Source organism: Malaclemys terrapin, chromosome 7 (genome assembly GCF_027887155.1).
Source record: "Malaclemys terrapin pileata isolate rMalTer1 chromosome 7, rMalTer1.hap1, whole genome shotgun sequence".
NCBI lineage: Eukaryota > Metazoa > Chordata > Testudines > Emydidae > Malaclemys > Malaclemys terrapin.
In genome coordinates this window covers 108,154,074-108,174,868 of record NC_071511.1, presented here as the reverse complement: position 1 = coordinate 108,174,868, position 20,795 = coordinate 108,154,074, and the positions used below count along the sequence as shown (strand labels likewise).

The 20,795-nt window shown below is 39.4% G+C and overlaps 1 protein-coding gene across 1 annotated transcript in view; it reads right to left on the bottom strand.

The window, feature by feature from the left end:
• CPXM2 (carboxypeptidase X, M14 family member 2) overlaps nt 1–20,795 on the bottom strand; it is a 116,046-nt gene that overhangs the window by 11,358 nt on the left and 83,893 nt on the right. Inside the window, exons 8-12 of the mRNA XM_054036032.1 lie at nt 15,930–16,053; nt 13,930–14,126; nt 11,453–11,632; nt 9,559–9,856; nt 1,705–1,844 (exon numbers count right to left, since the gene is read on the bottom strand). Of these exons, the coding sequence (XP_053892007.1) occupies nt 1,705–1,844; nt 9,559–9,856; nt 11,453–11,632; nt 13,930–14,126; nt 15,930–16,053 (939 nt within the window). The remainder of the gene's footprint in view (nt 1–1,704; nt 1,845–9,558; nt 9,857–11,452; nt 11,633–13,929; nt 14,127–15,929; nt 16,054–20,795) is intronic.

Sequence of the window (20,795 nt, the reverse complement as noted above, 5' to 3'; positions counted from 1 at the left end):
ATGGGAAAGCAAATCATTAACTTGATAATGACTATGTTCTCTTCCGCCAGAAATCTTGGATGAAAGATATAATTAATCTATCCCCAAATTTAAAAATAACTTTTTTCTCAAATGTAAAATCTAAGTCTTCTCCCCATGTTTGGTATTGCAGTAGGTAAAACGGCATGCATTCTCAAAGCATATAAAATATACGTATGTCAACGGAATCTGTTAGTTTTTTTTTCTTCTTTGCAAATAATATAGTTTTGAAATATCACTATCAACATAAAATTAACTTTCTAGGCATCAGCCACTTTTGACTTTACATTTTTTTTTAGCGCTTCTGTAGTTATGAACATAAGAGAGAGCCATATAAAACAACTAAAAATAGCAAGTCAAAGGGATTTCCATGTGATTGTTTTTAATCAAGCACTGCATTCTGGTAAAATTTTAACATGCTTCGTTATTTTGTCCACTTAAACTAAAATAGTCCGATGTTTAAAAAAATTCTGCTATAATTTTGAAGGGTAAGGTTTCTATGATAAATGCCAAAAATGTTCATAATTCAAAACACAGATCATAACTGAAAACTTTAGTGAAAGTGAACAGGGTTTTACTAAACTGAAATGAAACATATTAGCCCTGTGAGATCACAAGGGGTGTGTGGAGGACTGGAAAACTTTGGATAAGAAAGCATATTAAGATTTTTCTAGTGTTTTAAATGATGCCTGTTTGTACAAAGTTTCTCAGTTTCTTTTTAGCAGGAGCACTCTGGATTTTAAAGGTCAAATCTGGACTCTCCCCGTAATACAATGTAAGTGCTGTGGTTGAGATTTCCAAAGCAGCATGTGAACCAATGGAAGATAAATAATTAAGCTAATGGAAGATGGGCCTCATCTGGAGTACTGTGTCCAGTTTTGGGCCCCACACTACAAGAAGGATGTGGAAAAATTGGAAAGAGTCCAGCGGAGGGCAACAAAAATGATTAGGGGGCTGGGGCACATGACTTGTGAGGAGAGGCTGAGGGAACTGGGATTGTTTAGTCTGCAGAAGAGAAGAATGAGAGGGGATTTGATAGCAGCCTTCCACTACCTGAAAGGGGGTTCCAAAGAGGATGGATCTAGACTGTTCTCAGTGGTACCAGATGATAGAACAAGGAATAATTGTCTCAAGTTGCAGTGGGGGAGGTTTAGGTTGGATATTAGGAAAAACTTTTTCACTAGGAGGGTGGTGAAGCACTGGAGTGGGTTACCTAGGGAGGTGGTAGAATCTCCTTCCTTAGAGGTTTTTAAGGTCAGGCTTGACAAAGCCCTGGCTGGGATGATTTTAGTTGGGGGTTGGTCCTGCTTTGAGCAGGGTGTTGGACTAGATGACCTCCTGAGGTCCCTTCCAACCCTGATATTCTATGATTCTAAGATATGTGTCTGAATCCCATTGGCTGATTTGAAAAGCTGTGGAGGGTAACCCACTGAGAGCTCCTACAGGAATAAGCACAGTTCTGAACTCTTTGGCATCTGTCTCTGCAGGATCAGGTAGAAGGTGATTTGTGAACAACCTGGAGGAATAGCAAGCTTATAGTAAGTACCTCTGAAAACTGTATGGGTCCATTGGACTGGAACCTTACCTACGGGAAAACACAGCAGGCCATAGTAACCTCAAATGAAGACTTTCAGTCAGGCCCCTTCCAAAGTGAATTGTAATTGGGAAAGGTATTCTCTCTCATACCTGTTCCATAAAAACAATCAAGGATTCACGGTTATTTTCCCATTCTTCAGGTAACTCGCTCTCATGAGGATATTTGTCACAGCCCACATAAATGGATAGCTCAAAGCAGTTTGTGTGCAGGTAACTAAAGTCATTTATACCTGTTGATGCAATAAAATAAGAAAAGCTTTAGAACCACAAAATGCTGCTCTTGTTTATTTTGTGCACTAGACCTGATTACTTTAATCAAAGGGCAGAACATTCGAATAGCAAAGTAGACAACAGTTCTGGCTGGAAAATGCTGTTTTAAACATGTCATGAATATATTAATTGATTCTCATAACATTGTGCCAATAGAAACAAAATCTAAGTTGCACTTCTAAAGAAGTAAAGCCATAATAGCTCCATGAAACTTGATGCAAACTTTTTTAACTTTCCGATAGACAAGAAGTTCCATCTTCATTTTATCCCATTTAAAACAGGGAACTGAGTAGCGCAGTGCATGATAAACCAAGATGAAAAGGGAGTGAGAGAGAGAGAGGTAGCTGCTGTACTCATCCCCAGTATAAGCCTTGTTGAAAGCCTCTTGAAGACTATGGGAGTCTTGGTCGCAGTGTTCTGCAGGGTTCAGTCCTATCACTTCTCTTATTCAACATATATGTGAGACTGCTGAGTGAGAGTGTGTGAAAGTATGGACTATCTTGTCATCAATGCACGAATGACACCCAGAATTAATCTCAGTCCCCGATACTGCAGAAAGTGGGGGTCACCTTCTTGCTGTCCCAGGGTCTAACAGAATTTGGGATCTAAATGAAAAATAGTTGGGTTAAGCTTATTCCAGATAAGATGGATGTGATGCTGATGGAAAAGAAGGAAGAAGGTATATGTTCTTCAGTTGTCCAGGAGGTGTTAAACTTTATTGGCTCTTAAACACTAATGGACTCTTAAACTAAGCCTAGATGCCCATATAGTAGCAATTCCCAGAAATGTCAGTTTTCACTATGTTCTTCCCTTCTGATGCCCCAATTACAGTGTTCCGAGCTTTTGTCTCCTCCAGGCAGGATCATTGCAACACAACATATCTTGGCCTAACCTAGACGGTCGGATCACAAACTATAGATGGTACAGCATGCAGCATCCTGTCTGCTAAGTGGAATGTACTGACAAGAGCAAATAATACCAATTCTTCACCCTTTACATAGGCTGCCAGTCCAATCCCAAGTACAGTTCAAGGTCCAGTGTCCAAATTCTACGCTCATTGAAACTGGAAGTCTGAGTAATTCCACTGATTTCATCTACATCAGTAAAACTAAGAGCTGAATTCTTCTCATGGTCCTCACCATCAAAGCGCTAAATGGGGGAAGGACTTAGCTATCTCAAAGGCCATCTTTTTCCTGTAAATTTCCAAAGAAACACAATTGTTGATATAGTGCAGATTTTAACTCAGAGGGGTCAGCAGCAGAGTATTTTCCCTGGAGCTATGAAAACTCTTGTAGACCATTCAGTAGCTACACTGTGTTGAAGAAGAATGGTCGTTTGATACTAGTGAGCACTGGTGTGGGGGCAATAAGCTCATTTATACCATTCTTAAATGACCATATGCAGAGTGAGTGTGGTTTTGGTTTTTAGTTATTAACAATAAACAGGACTGTCAATAGTACAAATATTTTCCTACAGAAGTAGTACATATGAGGACATCGTATATAACTGATAAGGGAATAGAGAAGAGTTAAGGCCATACAGGTTATATTTCGTGTCTTTTGGGTGACTATTCCATGTATAGAGCCTGACCCCATGAGAGAACTATGGGCTGCACTTTTGTTTCCTATAAAGGCTCCTGCAAAAGATCAGAATTAGTATCGTTGTCTCCTAATAAAGATTTCCATTAGCGATGTGTCCTAACCAACCACTCCTGAACTTTGATGAAGCTCCAATCTGTGTCCACACTTCCCAGCTAACTCCAGTCTCTATAATAGGCCAAACTCTAAAGCCCCAGATTTCCCTGAGCACTGGGGATGTCTGTATGTAGATGAAGACCTCCAATCCATTTCCATTTTTCCCATTTCTCTGCTGATTTTCAGAAGAATCTCCCTTTGGGGAATTTCATTTATTAACATTCTCCAAACTAACACAGATAACACAATTCAATGGCCAGGCTGAATGCAGGGGGAAAGAAGGAATGAAGATTAATTTCTCATTATCCAAACAAATTGATAATTAAAAAAATATTTTAAGGCTAAGAAGAAAATTGCTCATTAATGATCATTAACTGATTTCTTTCCTAATGGCAAAGATTAGCAGGAAATACATTCACCAAGAATATCTGATTGAAGAGAATAAAAAAAAAAAAAGAAGATCCAATCAATCCAATTATTATACAGCAGCAGTCAAGTATTTAATGAGCCCTCAGTGCCTTCTGGATGCAGAGTAGGAGGATTATATAACACAGATGTTAAATTTTTATATGTTTGTTGATGGGGAAAGACTAAAATTTCAGACGCTGGCATATGCTGCTCTGCAGAAGCCTGATTCCTTTCCATGTGAGAAATGCTCACAAACATTTTTTTCTCTTTACATATCGTATTTCATCCTGGCTAATTTATGATGAAATGTTTTGTGTTACACAGTAATTGCTCTGTTTCCATACGTCTCCTTCAAATAATGGCTTAATGTTGCCAAGAGGAACTCTCCATATATTGTCTGAATGCCCAAATCCAGCATTGGAAATCAAAGATAAGATTCATATGTTGCTTAGATGTTATTTTTAGAATGATTGATGAGATCATTTTCATGGCAACCCATGGTATGCAACAGGGAATAATGTAGTTAAATACCAAAGAAATGCTGAGGCATTTGATATCTGCAGAAGCTGCTTACAGTCAGTTTGCTATACCTCCAGGGAAATTGGTGGTATAAAGGAGTTAGACAGCTTCTGGGCAACTCTCTCAGTGCAGGGTTTATGTACACCAGCTCCTTCACAAAACCCAGTGTAGGGCATACCAAGGGCATGGCTGGGGCTGGGAGGGTGCTAAACAGCTTTGAATTCAGCTATTTTGGGCTGTGGAGAAGCCCACTGGACGTCATGAGAGTAAGTTAGCGCAGACCCTGGGCAATTTTCAGGAATGTCACTTTGGGAACAGAGCTTACATTAACAGCTGTTTAAGAATGAATAACTATTGCAACTGTGGGGCTTAAAAGAGGAATAATGGAGAGAACAGCCCATGTGGAAATCTGGGACTAGGTAGAAATAATGTCGACATAGCAGACAGGCAACTCCTCACCCTCAAATCAGAGGCAATTTTGATCTGGAGCTGAATGTAACAACTCAGGTCATGTCTCTGCTTAATGAGGATTTTGGTATTAATTGTTAAAAATAATTTAGGTGTTTTTTGGTTTATGGTTAACTTAAACCATTTTCACTAGTCTCCTTACAGTATTTATTGTCAGCTCATTCCTAAATACCTAACTCCCATATAGTGCTTTTCATCGCCAGAGTTCAAAGTGCTTTGCAAAGGAGGTATCCTTATTCCCAGTTTACAGATGGGGAAACTGAGGCACACAGAATGGCAATGACTTGCCCAAAGTCACCCAACAGGAAATGACAGAGCTTTGAATAGAACCCAGGTCTCCTGAATCCCAGTCCAATGGTATGGGTGTAAAGAAGAAAACTAGAAAAAATATTTTAGTAATCTCCCCACAAAACAAACCCAGAGACTTCATTATAACACCAGAAAACAGATTAAAAATAGTGTGAAGCATCATATAGGAAAAAAACAAATTCAATGAACCAAATTCAACATATAATTGCTACTAAGAAATCATATACTACTCAGCGTCTATGCTGTAGCCAGTTAATTAATGCTACAGCTGTTAGTGATACACAGCCTTATCTTTGTTGTATCGATTCATAATCAGGTTTATACAGCATTTAAGAACATTAAAGTCAAATTCAATAATTAGGCAGTCAACTTTCCAAGTTTTCAGAATTTGCATAATGCATGGACACTTATCTGCAGGAACTGTTTCTGTGATGTGGACAGTTCAACATCTCTTCCCCTGAATTTCTGCAGTTGTTTTTAACATAGTAAAACATATTTTAAAGTGCAATAAGTTTCTGCTTGGCTTCGGTGCCAGCCAAAATTAAACTTTGCCTGATCCAATGTGAAAGCAACAAAAGTGGCTTCCAATACTTGAAACTGTTTATACAGTGAGCATGGCTGTACATAACAAGCAAGACTAAGAGCTCTAATAAAGAAAATGACACGTAAAACCACATACTTGTGTCTCAGAGTAGCAGCCGTGTTAGTCTGTATCCGCAAAAAGAACAGGAGTACTTGTGGCACCTTAGAGACTAACAAATTTATTAGAGCATAAGCTTTCGTGGGCTACTGCCCACTTCTTCGGATGCATATAGAGTGGAACATATATTGAGGAGATATATATACACACATACAGAGAGCATGAACAGGTGGGAGTTGTCTTACCAACTCTGAGAGGCCAATTAAGTAAGAGAAAATTTTTTTTGAAGTAATAATCAAGCTAGCCCAGTACAGACAGTTTGATAAGAAGTGTGAGAATACTTACAAGGGGAAATAGATTCAATGTTTGTAATGGCTTTGCACGTTTCCGTCAACGTGCAAAGGCTGAAATTGTGGAAAAGCAACATCACTTGCCCCATAACCTCAGCCATGCTGAACATAACACCATCTACAGCCTCAGAAACAACCCTGACATCGTAATCAAAAAGGCTGACAAAGGAGGTGCTGTCGTCATCATGAATAAATTGGAATATGACCAAGAGGCTGCTAGACAGCTCTCTAACACCACATTCTACAGACCATTATCCTCTGATCCCACTGAGGATTACCTAAAGAAACTACACCATCTGCTAAAAAAAACTCCCTGACAAAGCACAGGAACAAATCTGTCAGACACATGCCTAGAACCCTGACCAGGGGTATTCTATTTGCTACCCAAGATCCATAAACCTGGAAATCCTGGATGCCCCATCATCTCAGGCATTGGCACCCTAACATCAGGCTTGTCTGGTTATGTGGACTCTCTCCTCAGACCCTACGCTACCAGCACTCCCAGCTATCTTCGAGACACCACTGACTTCCTGAGGAAACTACAATCTATCGGTGATCTTCCAGAAAACACCATCCTGGCCACTATGGACGTAGAAGCCCTCTACACCAATATTCCACAGAAAGATGGACTACAAACTATCAGGAACAGTATCCCCGATAATGTCACAGCTAACCTGGTGGCTGAACTTTGTGACTTTGTCCTCACCCACAGCTATTTCACATTTGGGGACAATATATACCTTCAAGTCACCGGCACTGCTATGGGTACCCGCATGGCCCCACAGTATGCCAACATTTTTATGGCTGACTTAGAACAACGCTTCCTTAGCTCTCGTCCCCTAACGCCCCTACTCTACTTGCGCTACATTGATGACATCTTCATCATCTGGACCCATGGAAAAGAAGCCCTTGAGGAATTCCATCATGATTTCAATAATTTCCATCCCACCATCAACCTCAGCCTAGATCAATCCACACAGCGGTCCATTTCCTGGACACTACTGTGCTAATAAGCGATGGTCACATAAATACCACCCTATACTGGAAACCTACTGACCGCGACACTTAACTACATGCCTCCAGCTTCCATCCAGGATACACCACACGATCCATTGTCTACAGCCAAGCTCTAAGATATAACCGCATTTTCTCCAATCCCTCAGATAGAGACAAGCACCTACAAGATCTCTATCAAGCATTCTTAAAACTACAGTACCCACCTGCTGAAGTGAAAAAACAGATTGACAGAGCCAGACAAGTACCCAGAAGTCACCTTCTACAAGACAGGCCCAACAAAGAAAATAACAGAACACCACTAGCTGTCACCTTCAGCCCCCAACTAAAACCTCTCCAGTGCATCATCAGAGATCTACAACCTATTCTGAAAGATGATCCCTCACTCTCACAGATCTTGGGAGACAGACCTGTCCTCGCTTACACAGACAACCCCCCAACCTAAAGCAAATACTCACCAGCAACCACACATCACTGAACAAAAACACTGACCCAGGAACCTATCCTTGTAACAAAGCCCAATGCCAACTCTGTCCACATATCTATTCAAGTGACATCATCATAGGACCTAATCACATCAGCCATACCATCAGGGACTCGTTCACCTGCACATCTACCAATGTGATATATGCCATCATGTGCCAGCAATGCCCCTCTGCCATGTACATTGGCCAAACCGGACAGTCTCTACGCAAAAGAATTAATGGACACAAATCTGACATCAGGAATCATAATACTCAAAAACCAGTGGGAGAACACTTTAACCTGTCTGGCCATTCAATGACAGACCTGCGGGTGGCTATCTTACAACAGAAAAACTTCAAAAACAGACTCCAACGAGAGACTGCTGAGCTGGAATTGATATGCAAACTAGATACAATCAACTCAGGATTGAATAAGGACTGGGAATGGCTGAGCCATTACAAACATTGAATCTATCTCCCCTTGTAAGTATTCTCACACTTCTTATCAAACTGTCTGTACTCGGCTAGCTTGATTATCAACTCAAAAAATTTTTTCTCTTACTTAATTGGCCTCTCAGAGTTGGTAAGACAACTCCCACCTGTTCATGCTCTCTGTATGTGTGTATATATATCTCCTCAATATATGTTCCATTCTATATGCATCCAAAGAAGTGGGCAGTAGCCCACGAAAGCTTATGCTCTAATAAATTTGTTAGTCTCTAAGGTGTCTCAAGTACTCCTATACTTGTGTCTATTTCCAGTTGTTATTGTTGTCATACTTAATGCCATTTAAGAAATGACATACAGACATCCACAGCCCTCACACATTAACGCTACAGAGAACTCATTGCTTTAGAAATGAAGATTTTGGGCAGGAGGCTGGAACATCAATGGAGTGTAACCTGCTAAGAATCTGACTGGGTATGTAAGAGCACACCCAAATAGTGATTGAGGCCAATTACTATTGTATGGGCTCCTAATCTTCCCTTAAAACTGATCCATAGGCCGCAACCACTGCATAGTGCAATTTCTCTCTTGCTCCATTTGATAGAAGCAAGGGATATGGGCATGACTCATTCAGTTTGTGTTTTCTTCCATCTGCTGAAATGCCCATGTGTGCAATTCAGTGTTTTAGTATAATAGATAAAGTCCTTTATAAAATATGGCAGTAGTACTTGAACATCATTTCCTGTATGTTTCTACCTTGCAGCTAGTGCCAGCTGGGGTAGATCTGCTCCTAAATTCAACGAGCACTGACCAAGTTGAAGCCTAGGACTTTCTCAACAGAGGGCCACTGGAATTGTTCGCTGATTTCTTCATTGACCATTTTGGGGCTACTCCTTTGACTGTGGCATTTGCTGCTACTCTTTTCCTCCATCTTTTGTAAGGCAATGGGATATTTTGTTGGTGGAGTGACATGCTTAAGGTTGGCAGGTTCCTTCCTGTCTTGGTCTGGCTCGTTCTTTTGGATCAATTTTAATTTTGGAATGGACCGTATGACACTTGATGTGGCTCTCTTGTGACAGACAACTTTTAAATGTGTTTAATAAATAAGGTATGACATGCACACCTTTGGAAAACATCATCAGTAAATGAGGTATTTGCAAGGAAATTTTGACAGCTCTCTGTCAATCCATGAACATCTTATGAAATGCAAAATGGCAAATTTCATTAAGGTATATTCTTCTCTCAGTGTAGGTGTTTACCTGCCATGAATTGTGTGACAAGTACCATAAAATTACAGTGTTATAGCATTTAACACACTTGTTCTACAATGAATCGTAGGCAAAGTTTCTTCAGAGACTTACTTCCAGCAACTGTATGCCATGAGGCCCCATTAACAGTCCCATCTTCCTTCTGGAAATCCTCTGTATGGCACACTCGCCTTCTGGCATCTGTCATTAGTCGGTGAGTGGAGGCATATGAATATGCCAACCACCGAAATACATGGTCATCAGGGGTAGGTGTGTGCTCCTGAGTTTTCCATGTTGACCTGACCATATCATATGGGTATGCAACAACCAGTTCTCCTCCTTGTAAATTGCCACCCAGTACAAATGGATTTTTTTCCATCCATGCTATCACTGCTCGAGTCTCAACTGCCACCTAGATGGGAAACAACAGCTTCATTGAGGGGTGTGAAATTCAGTAGTCCTCACTTATTTGGACAGAAACCAAAGAGATGGTATTCAATTATGCATTAGGTTTAACATACAGTCTGAAGCCAAATCAGAACTAGGGTTTGGGTTCAGATTTTAATTCAATAGACCTGAAATCCCATGAGTTGAATTCATACAATTTTGGAGCAAAATGATGAAAATCTTGAAAAGTTCCCCTTTCTTATGAAATTTTTACCATCTCAGGCCAAATTTTTGGAAGAATCACTTATTTTTCATGAAAAGCTGGCTGCTTCTGCACCAGAATTTGGAAAACGGCCATTTGGATTTTGTATCTTGAACTATAGAGAGTAGAATGAGAGCCAGGGATTTGAACCCAAACTCTCAGGAATTCAAAGAAGTTCAGAGTCAAGCTTTTGATTTTGTTCCTTCTTTAATTCTGTCCATATTCTATTGTGTGATATTAAAACTAAAGCAATATATGAGGATTTAGCTGAAAAGCTCCCATCACTTAAAAACTATGGCCTCAATCTTCAGCTGCACATTGGTCACTTAATGCTAAGCCACTGGTGCAAAATGACCCTAAAGCCAGCATAGCTGGCAATGGGAGGATCATCTGAATACAAGGGGATCCTCTGTTAGCACAGAGCCTTGCAATTCCTGTGTCACCCTTTTCCCTGTAGCTAGCACAAAGGGAGTGAGAAAGGGAAAGGGCTTCCCTGCATCCTTGTGACCACTGGCTGTATATCTTGAGGCAACTAACAACCAGTATAAAATACAGCCTTCATATTGCTCAACCTTATGCAGGGGTGCCAAACTGGTAAACAGCCAGTTCAGAAGTGAGAGTGCATTCACTCTGTAGCAGCAGCCAAGGCCCTGCCTCTGCTCCCATTCGTGTCAATGGAAATGAAAGAATTTGCAAACCAAAGAGGCTTAAGTATGAAAATATTTCTAAATCACACAGAGTTCACAAGGGTTAAGTGCCTTCCTCTCATTGCATCTCAAGATGGCTATATTCAGCCATTCGAAATATTGGCCACTGTTAAAGTAAGACATTCAGAAATGACTTAATGTCTCTGCAATATGTGCAATTAACACAGGTCATTGAGATGGTTTTGCATATAAGATGGAGTCTGATCTGTTAAGAGATTTTTGTTTTTTTGTTTTGTTTTCGTTTTTTAAAGGAAAATTCAGTAAGAAACCTAGGGGAAATTTGCCTGATCACTAGTCTTGTAGTCTAGTTAAAATGATGGAAAACTCAGTCTCTCCAAAATACACAAAAAAGAGGCCAAGAGATACAAACAAATACCCACAAACTTAATATAATTACAATAATTCTCATTATTTAAAAAAAATGAAGTTAATGTAAGTCAGGCGGGGGGGGGGGGGAGAATATAAGTTTTAATATGCACTGTTATATGTACTAATATAGTCTATCATTCACCATCTCTCTTCCTGATTTAAGTTTCTGAATAAGATATAGGTTCTTAAAAGCTTTTATACAAATATCTCATGAGGTTTCATCCCTAGTTCACCCCACCCTTCTTTTGTCTCTCCCTTTCTCTCTGGAGCTATTTGTACTTACTGTAGCATTTTCAGAAAGGTACCATTCTGGAATTGGAATATGATGATTTGGGACTTTTCTCTGAAACTTCTTCCTATCTTCAGCTTCCCAAAGCATGGTATTTAAATCAGGGAAATTATTGTTGATGTCAATGCCACCCTGAGTCCATCTTCCTAAAGACCAGCCTCCTAATTCCGAACCCTGTAACAAAATTTTCAAATCATTCACTGTGTTCTCACCAATCAAGCTTGTATTACATTGAATAGCTGCATGCATCTTTCTGTAAAAATATAAATTCAAGGTCTTAAATGTTTGTAGCTACGTAGGATCCCAATGAATTGTGTTGTGAGCAAGACACGAGAAGTCATTCTTCCGCTCTACTCTGCTCTGGTTAGGCCTCAGCTGGAGTATTGTGTCCAGTTCTGGGCGCCGCATTTTAAAAAAGATGTGGAGAAACTGGAAAGGGTCCAAAGAAGAGCAACAAGAATGATTAAAGGTCTTGAGAACATGACCTATGAAGGAAGGCTGAAAGAACTGGGTTTGTTTAGTTTGGAAAAGAGAAGACTGAGAGGGGACATGATAGCAGTTTTCAGGTATATAAAAGGGTGTCATAAGGAGGAGGGAGAGAACTTGTTCACCTTAGCCTCTAAGGATAGAACCAGAAACAATGGGTTTAAACTGCAGCAAGGGAGGTCTAGATTGGACATTAGGAAAAAGTTCCTAACTGTCAGGGTGGTTAAACACTGGAACAAATTGACTAGGGAGGTTGTGGAATCTCCGTCTCTGGAGATATTTAAGAGTAGGTTAGATAAATGTCTATTAGGGATGGTCTAGGCAGTATTTGGTCCTGCCATGCGGGCAGGGGACTGGACTCGATGACCTCTCGAGGTCCCTTCCAGTCCTAGAATCTATGAATCTATGAATCTATGAACTCTTTTGGAGAATGGGTGTTTGCTATCTAATTCTAGCATTGGGAATTATATTCTGTCTGCCTAATCTTTCTGCTCAAATTTCAACTGGATAAACTACTCTATTCTTCAATATCTGGCTGGTAGTGCTATGGAGTGTTGTTGTCTGTACTGAATTTTATCCCCAGAGTGACTGTACTTCTCTGGCAGGAGAATGCATTCTAATTGTAGTGGACTAAGGACTGCTCTAAATTACAACAGCTGGAAGCTGCACAGGGATTACTTGATTGGACGAGGCTATGTGCTACATCAAAGTCCCATCCTGCCCCTGACATGTTCCCTCCACGCTAGAGAAAGTGGTATAAAGTTGACTATATTGGGAAATCTTCAGTAGCCCTTTTATGGCCAGTTTAAGATTTCTTTGTGTCACTCCAAGAGCACAAAGCAACCTTAGCAGAGGTTAAGGATCTGGCCCACTGTGTTAAAGATACACATACTCACACAATTATCCACAAGTCTATATGGAATCAGTAAAGGTTATAAAGCATTTTGGGATCCTTTGAAATGAAAGATGCTATATTAAAATAAGATCATTGTCATTTATTAACTATTAGCTATAAACTCCTCCCCAAAGTGAATGAAATTAAATTCCATAATATTTAACTGGCATATCTATCTCAACAATTTCATTTTACTAGTTTCACTCATATTATTTCATTGTCATTACTCAAAATTTCATAAACATATTTTTGGCTTTCATGAATTGTCATGGGTTTTGACCTTGATGTTTGTCATATAAGTTCAGAACCAGAAGAAAAGTTGTCATCATCTAGTACCCATTCAAATTAAAAATATAAAAAGAACAGTTATTTGGAACAAGACAAAGAATAGGCATGAAGGAAAATTCCCAGATGATATGGTAGAGGTGACAGGTTTATGGAGGGGGAACATTTGTATGTTTAGACTGAGATTTACAAACATTGGGTCCTTTTGGATTCTTGGCATCTACTGAGTAACCCTGATAGCTTTTTCCATCTGTACCTGATCAGGGGGCATGCAATTTTTCCACTTGGATGTGGATATCACAATTCTCCAAGCCTTTGTTCCTTCCACATTAAAGGATTGCAATGCACTCTCCACTGGGCTGCACTTAAAGAGCAGTCTGAACTTTCAACTGCTGTAGATTGCAGCTGTTTGTTTGCTTAGCTGTGCTTCTCATGTTGTATACATCACACATGTGAGCTATAGACAGCACTGACTACCATTAGGTTTCCAAATTCAATTGAAGGCGTTCATATTGAACTACACTACTCTATATGGTGTGTGTGTCCTGGCTATCCTACAGGCAGCCTCTTTCCCTACGTGCCCTCACAGCAACTGAGATCATCTGGAACACCGTTCACTCCAGTTTTTACTGAATATATTATCTCAGTGGGTTCTGCTTTTCCTTTTGAAGTGTTGCTTTATTGGCTTTGTTCATTTTGATTACATCCAAATTTGTCATTTTTTAAAAAATCATGATAATGGGAGCATATTTTACCAATCTACTATGAATAAGATAATTGCTAGTAATGTTGACAGTCACATTACCACTTCATATGCCATCTCATATCCATCTGGGTTGATTGAAGGAAGGAGATGAATTCTGGTGTCCTCAATGAGGCGTGTAATGCGTGGGTTCCCAGCCAGATATTCCTGGCACATAAATTGCATTAACAAAAGCATTAGCTCACGTCCAAGCACCTCGTTCCCATGAGCCCCCGCAATGTAGCGAAATTCTGGTTCACCTGTTGAAAACAAATAGGACAGGAATGTAGTTAGTGGAGCAAACCAAGGATGCAACCCAACACCTATTGGAGTCAATGGGAGCCTTTCCACTGGCTTCATCAGGGATTGGGTCAGCCCCCAAAATAAATATATCTCAGCTGAAAAAATGTATCTTTTCTAACTTACCTATACCACTTAATTTCTCTTTCCCATTGCTCCTATCCATAACTTAATTACGTATTGGTAGTATCTATAGCAACCATGTAAAGCATTTGGGATACATTTTCCATTGAAAAACATGGTGCAAAATTAAATTACATTATTTTGTATTTTCCAATTACAGTAAAAAACTGATATGGAACACCATTTTAAAAGATCTATGCTTTTAAAAGATAACATGACAAATCTCTCCATAAATAAAGGATAGATAATACAGGGTCTCTTGCTGACTGTAGAATACGTCTGACCTCAGGCACTCTTTCATTCATCTAAAACAATGATTCATACTTATTTGGCAAGGTTTTATTAAATGCCACAATATTTGTTGTCCTTTACTGCATAGTTCTGACAGGATGTATTCAACTCCCCTTTAACCATGTATACCACTAACAAAAAATACTGTAGACTATTATACCTAGGAACCAAATTCTTCCTTCACAGGCACATAGTGGGAGAAGGGGGTTCTCTCTGTATCTCATTGGTAGTGTTTGGAATAATTCTATCCTTCAGAATGTCACTGGACTAGGAAATATGGAACTAAACTGCCACTTAATGAATTAAGAAGGAGTGCACATACTGCATATGAAGACCATTGGCTAGATTTTTCAAGTGGCCTCCACAAATATGCTTGCAATATTTGAGGTTGCAACCATTTGTGTGTTGTAATTTCCCATCTAAATGCTAGATTCTGCCCGGGGAAATAGACACACTCATAATTATTACATGGGCATTTGTGGAACACTGGTTGTGGATGTAGTCCATGAAGGCTAAATGGACTGAATGGGTAAGTAGTTCCATACTATGCTATGGAACCTTTTGCCTTGGTCCAAGTTCAGCCAAAGTGACTGGTCAGTGATAGCTGATATTCATTACAATGTTAAAGCCTTCAGTGGCTTATGTGACATAACTTGGTGATCTCAGTCCAGATCACAGAGCTAGACCATGCCACTTGGGTACAGCTAGACCTTGACTGTAAATGGCATTGTGCAGTTTCTTCAACTGAGGGGCAGCACTGTGATGCACACAGCATGTGATGCACAGCTCCCCATCATGTGCATTGCTACATCCTTTTTGTAAGCTGAAGCTTCTTCCCCTCTACATACCAGTCCCACCATCATATCAGCATCCTTGTTGGTATTCTCAATTGAGAGACAGAATGGGTCTATAGATTGAACTACAGTTTCACCACCAGACACTACGCCCAGAACTCAGCTGAGACACATTAGTGAGGCAACGGAGGGAAATTTGAGCTGCCTGTACTTGTGGTACACATATTCTATAGATAAACACGAAACTTCAGTCTTGAGGGCTGTAAGCCAACCACATTCCACTGCACTAAAATCCACTCTATTTTTTTAAAATCAGTAAATACTATAACCCATAAGCATTAATTAATTGGATCCCACTCCCATAATGTCTTCTATTTATGTTCAATCTTTTCTTCTCCTATTAGAAATATAACGCTGAAGTTCCTCCCACACACATTCAAAATCACTGCTGCAGTGAACTTAAGTTTCTTCAGCGATAATTGCTGCAGACGTGTGGAATTAAAAAAATAAAATAAAACCCTCCTGAAATAGATTTAATCAGAATATCGTCCTAACCAACTTCGTGTTCTCCTGGGTTGTCTGAGATCTCAACAGCATACAGCTTTAGTCCTTGGTGGCTTTTTCCAATGTTGTAAATTCTCGTGATATTTGGACACATTTCATTCACAACCTTCATCAACTGTCAAAGAAAAAAAGATGCACTTATGTATATTTTATATATATGTACTAAATATATATACAAAATATTGATTATAACTCATTCAAGGTTTAGATGATTCTATGATTCAAAACTAGATGTAGGGGAAAAATACTATATTCATTTTAATTTTTCAGAGAAAAACAAAAATTGTTGAAAAAATCAATTTTGGAGATCGTTATAGGTCTGCTGGCTCAGAACCAAATGTTCATTCAGCTAGAACAAGTATAACAGTCTGCTGGAGCAGCACTGTGTGGGTGAAGTTCAAAATCCTTCTTACATCGGACATTATTTAAATGAAGGATCTGAGAGGAGGAACAGTCATAATAAAAATAATAATTCTTTGCACTCCTGGTATATAACACTTGACATTTTCAAAGCACTAACAATAATTACATAAATAATCCTCTCAACGCTCCTGTGAGATAGGTAAGTACAATAATTACTTCCTTTTTTTACAATGGGGTCTGTGACACAGAGAGTTAGTGGCGAGTTGTGATTGGAATGTAGGGGTTCCAGGCCCCTAGCCAAATATTCAATGGATACCTCCAGAAGCACTGAACCCATGACCTCATACTGGGGTTCTGGTTCTGTAAGAGGGAAGAACATCACCTGCTGAATCCTTTAAAAACATTTTTGCAGCATTTTGATTATATCTGGAGGCCTCCACCTGAGTACAGACCAAGTCCAACCCTGCTCAGATTACAGTATGAAATCTGTGGTAGGAGCACAGCAGGAATTGATATGGATGTGGAAAGAATAGCAAGACAAGCCTCTGAAAGGGGGAGAGCATGCTACACAATCTGAACTCTCCCCACTGTGTGCGGACATACAGGAAAGAATAGGAGACTTCTCATCTTTCAATATGTCATTGATCCTTAAAACTTTTCAGAGGTTTGGGGTTATGTATCTGTAGCAAGGCCGGTCACATGCTACTACATGTGACATTGCCTGGTTCAAGGTAGCATCAGATATGTGGATGGCTTGTGAAATTAACAGTTTTCATATGGGGTAATATTTCTCTGACTTGGTGATGGCTTTTATCATGCACATCTGTAAATTCAAAGATTTATTGTTGAGTATGCAGTTAATGTACATGACATTCAAATCTGCTGAACTGATAGGTACTGTAATGTGTCTTGTTGCAAATTAACTTCATGTCAGTGTTGTATACCAAATACTGCTTGACCATTAGTGACAACTGAGTTCAATTTTTGTACTCCCAGGATCGGTATCAGTTGGATTAAAAGAAATAAATGTGTGAGTTCAAAGCATGAGGTCCTAATAAGAAATAAAAGAAAATAGTTTTGAATGATAAGAAGGGCCTTGATTTTGTTGCATTGATTTTGTTCACTGGAAAGGATTATTTAAAGAAATAAGGATTTTACTATAAATTGGAATCCGAGGGAATATGGATTAGACAATCATTTTACTAGATTGTACATACCCTACTGAACAAGTATTGTAGCATAACATAACTTTGTTCTCACAGCATTAATTTAGAAACAATGACAACAGGGCTGACGATTTTAGGAATGCAATAATTAGATATGTCCAATACCCAGGCTCCAATTTAGCAAATCTAAGGGGAAAAACACAATTCATGTTGGTGAGAACATCACCAAAAGAGTGCGGTTCTATTTATAATCACGTTGCAAATGATGTGATATTTTCGTAAGTTCACTAAACACACAGACCAATTTTACAAACAAAAGAACAACTTTCTTCAGTCCATCCTCATCTGGAAATTGCAATGCAGTATGACACTCCCAGTGTCTTAATTTAAGACAAATTCCTTTATTACTATCATCAACCTCATCCTCATCACCACTATCATCAATGTTTTGATATTACAATAGCTTCTTGATGCCTCAACTAGGTCAGGACCCCATCATGCTGGGTGCTGTATAAACAATTAGCAAAAGACAAGACAGTAACTGCCTCAAAGGACTTATCGTCTAAAAGCTATAGGGGTGGATGAAACAATTGTAGTTGGGGAGAAAGGGAAGATGAGTTAACTGTAATAAGAGCATGTGGATCCATAGGCTAGCTGTGTGTACAACTTGTAGGTGTAATAAGCTGATCAGTAACACTAATATTGGCTCACCTACCTATCTTGGCACATATATACATTTTTGATTGTTTGAGGATATCTGGTCAGCAGTTTTTTGGGACCCTATCATGCAAGTTCCTGTTTAAGTATGAGTTTACATTTGAAGGGTCACTTTGTGACAATTAAAGTGAAAAATAATTATGAGGAACTTTCCTTACCTATAATAAATGGAATAAAACTAGAACCATTTTTGGATTAATCATGACCTCCCTATCACTTTTCGCTCCCCTACCCCATCCTCCTCCTTTTCCCACTCCTCTATTTTTTTTTTTCATTTATTCTTTAATTTGGTCTTAATTTGTATATTAGTAACTCATTATCCTCTGTTCTTATCATTTAGAATATATCACCTGAATATATTTGTTACTCCAACTATAAATGCACATTTGAGAATAATCTTTAAAACTTTCCAATATTTTGTTTACGTGACTGTTCTTCTGATGGTAGTCTCAAAAGGCATGGTAAATAGGACACTGGACCAGAAACACGTATTTACTGTACAAAGCAAATCCTTTTTATCTTGAATTACCTACCATACAAAGCAGAATGAGTAAAATGTATAGCCATTGTGAAACATGAAAGGAGGTCTGTTATAGCAGGATGGAATTCTCTTTCTCTAATTTATAGATAATGAAAAGATGTATTTGACTCATATCTATCCGTCTTGGGTTTTACTTGGGCTTTGATTCTGCAAAAAACTCCACATGGGCAGACCCTTCCACCATTTTCCATTTCCATGTGGGAACAGGCTTCTGACCAATGCAGAGTCTCACGAAGGACTAGGGGAAGAGAGCTGAAACATCTCAAAGATGCCTATCACTATAATATGTTGGGCCCCAATTCAGGAAAGCACTTAAGAACTGAAGTTTATTCTTATTCAGGAGAGCACAGTGAGCCTGATCCAGACCCATTGAAGTCAATGGAAATATTTCTACTAACTTCAGTATGCCTTGGATCAGGCCCTGGAACTGGGGACTGAAATCAATGTTCATTAAAGTAATGGAAATATTCACAACATGCTCATTAAGCACATACTTAATTTTTTAATTGGGGCCTAGGTGTATCATGAATTACATTTTTCATTATCTCTTAATATTCTAGCAGAGCCCAGCAGTGCAGGTATAATGAAGATAGTTCATGTTTCCATATAAACTCAAATGTTAAGGGGTTTATAAACTAGGAATAAAAATTCAGTCTATATTTAAATTTGGTGCACATGATGCCAATTGTGAAGTAACTTTTATTTTTTACTCTTAAAACTGAGTCAGACCCTCACCCTGGAATTTTATAAAGAATAAACAGTGTTCCAAAATAATCCACACAACCAAAGTATTCTGTGTTAATCTCTCTCCTTAACAAATGCCATTGGATCTTTGGCACTGCAAGGTCTTCCACGGAGTGGGTGATGGTACTGAATAAGGGATATGAATGAACATTTTTTCATACTCATTTTTCTTTCCTATCTACAATACAAATTGCACAATAGGCCATCTGAGACCTCAGACAGCTTTTTCCTTCTGCCTGCACAAACTGTCAAAGACAATCTATGGTAATATGCAGTCTGAGTGTTATTAACAACCAGCAGGGTTATAAAGCATTTCCAGGAGCAATTTTGCTAATTGACAATTGTTATTTGTTTGTAATCAGAAATTATTTACTCTATTAACACACCGGGAATATTGCATAAATTCTGCCCATTGGACTGGGCTCTGCGGGTGTGAGTCTCCCCTTGTCACACACAAAGGGAATGTGTTTTGAGTCCAGAACTAACTGGCCCCCCAATCTTTGGGGAAGCAGTAGGACTGCAATACAGCTCAGCTGAAAATACTCTTCTGGCCTATGGACTGGGACAGTGGCCACTGCCATTTCATGCACTCTGTGAAGGGGTTTTGGACCACTGGATCCACTGAGGGACCAGTCCTGTGGTTCCTTCCCAGGCCTAAATACAGAGCCCCTTTATTCACTGGACTTTTGGGGGCTAATGCTGAAACCACCTCAGTTGCATCTGAGGGCTACAAGATTCTCAGAATGGCAGGAGTGCCCCTTTCCCCACAGCTCTAAAGTGGTGCCAAGGGGGTGTGGTGGACCTTGCTCTAAGCCTCCAGATCTAATTGTATTTCACCCTCCAGTGGAGCTGTTCTATTGGTAACATACTCAGTCCTGCTGAATTCAGAGGAATTTTCAATATCATCATCATACCACCTCCATAATTAAAGATGGGCCTGAGCTGCAACACTGGATCAACTCTCTCAAATTTCAGGGCTGCTGGGGGCCTGATTCTCTCTCCCAGAGGATACAAGTAACTCCCACTGAAATCAGGTAATATTTTCCAGACAGAAATCAGACCCTGAGCATTTGTTTCAGTCCATTATAGAGACAGGGCCCAGATTTGGGATCTGAACTTTTCTGAAGTTTAGGGATGTTTGCATTCCTGGTTTTGGTTCAGGCCCCTTTCTCTTCACAATGCACAAAATGCTGTGAAAAATATTTGCTGGAAATAAAAAGTATCTACTCCCAAATTATCTGAAGTTTCGTCTTAGAAGAAGGGTTTTGCCTTAATTATCCTATTCATAGGCATCCACATGTGATCAAATGCCCACTCCCTAAATTG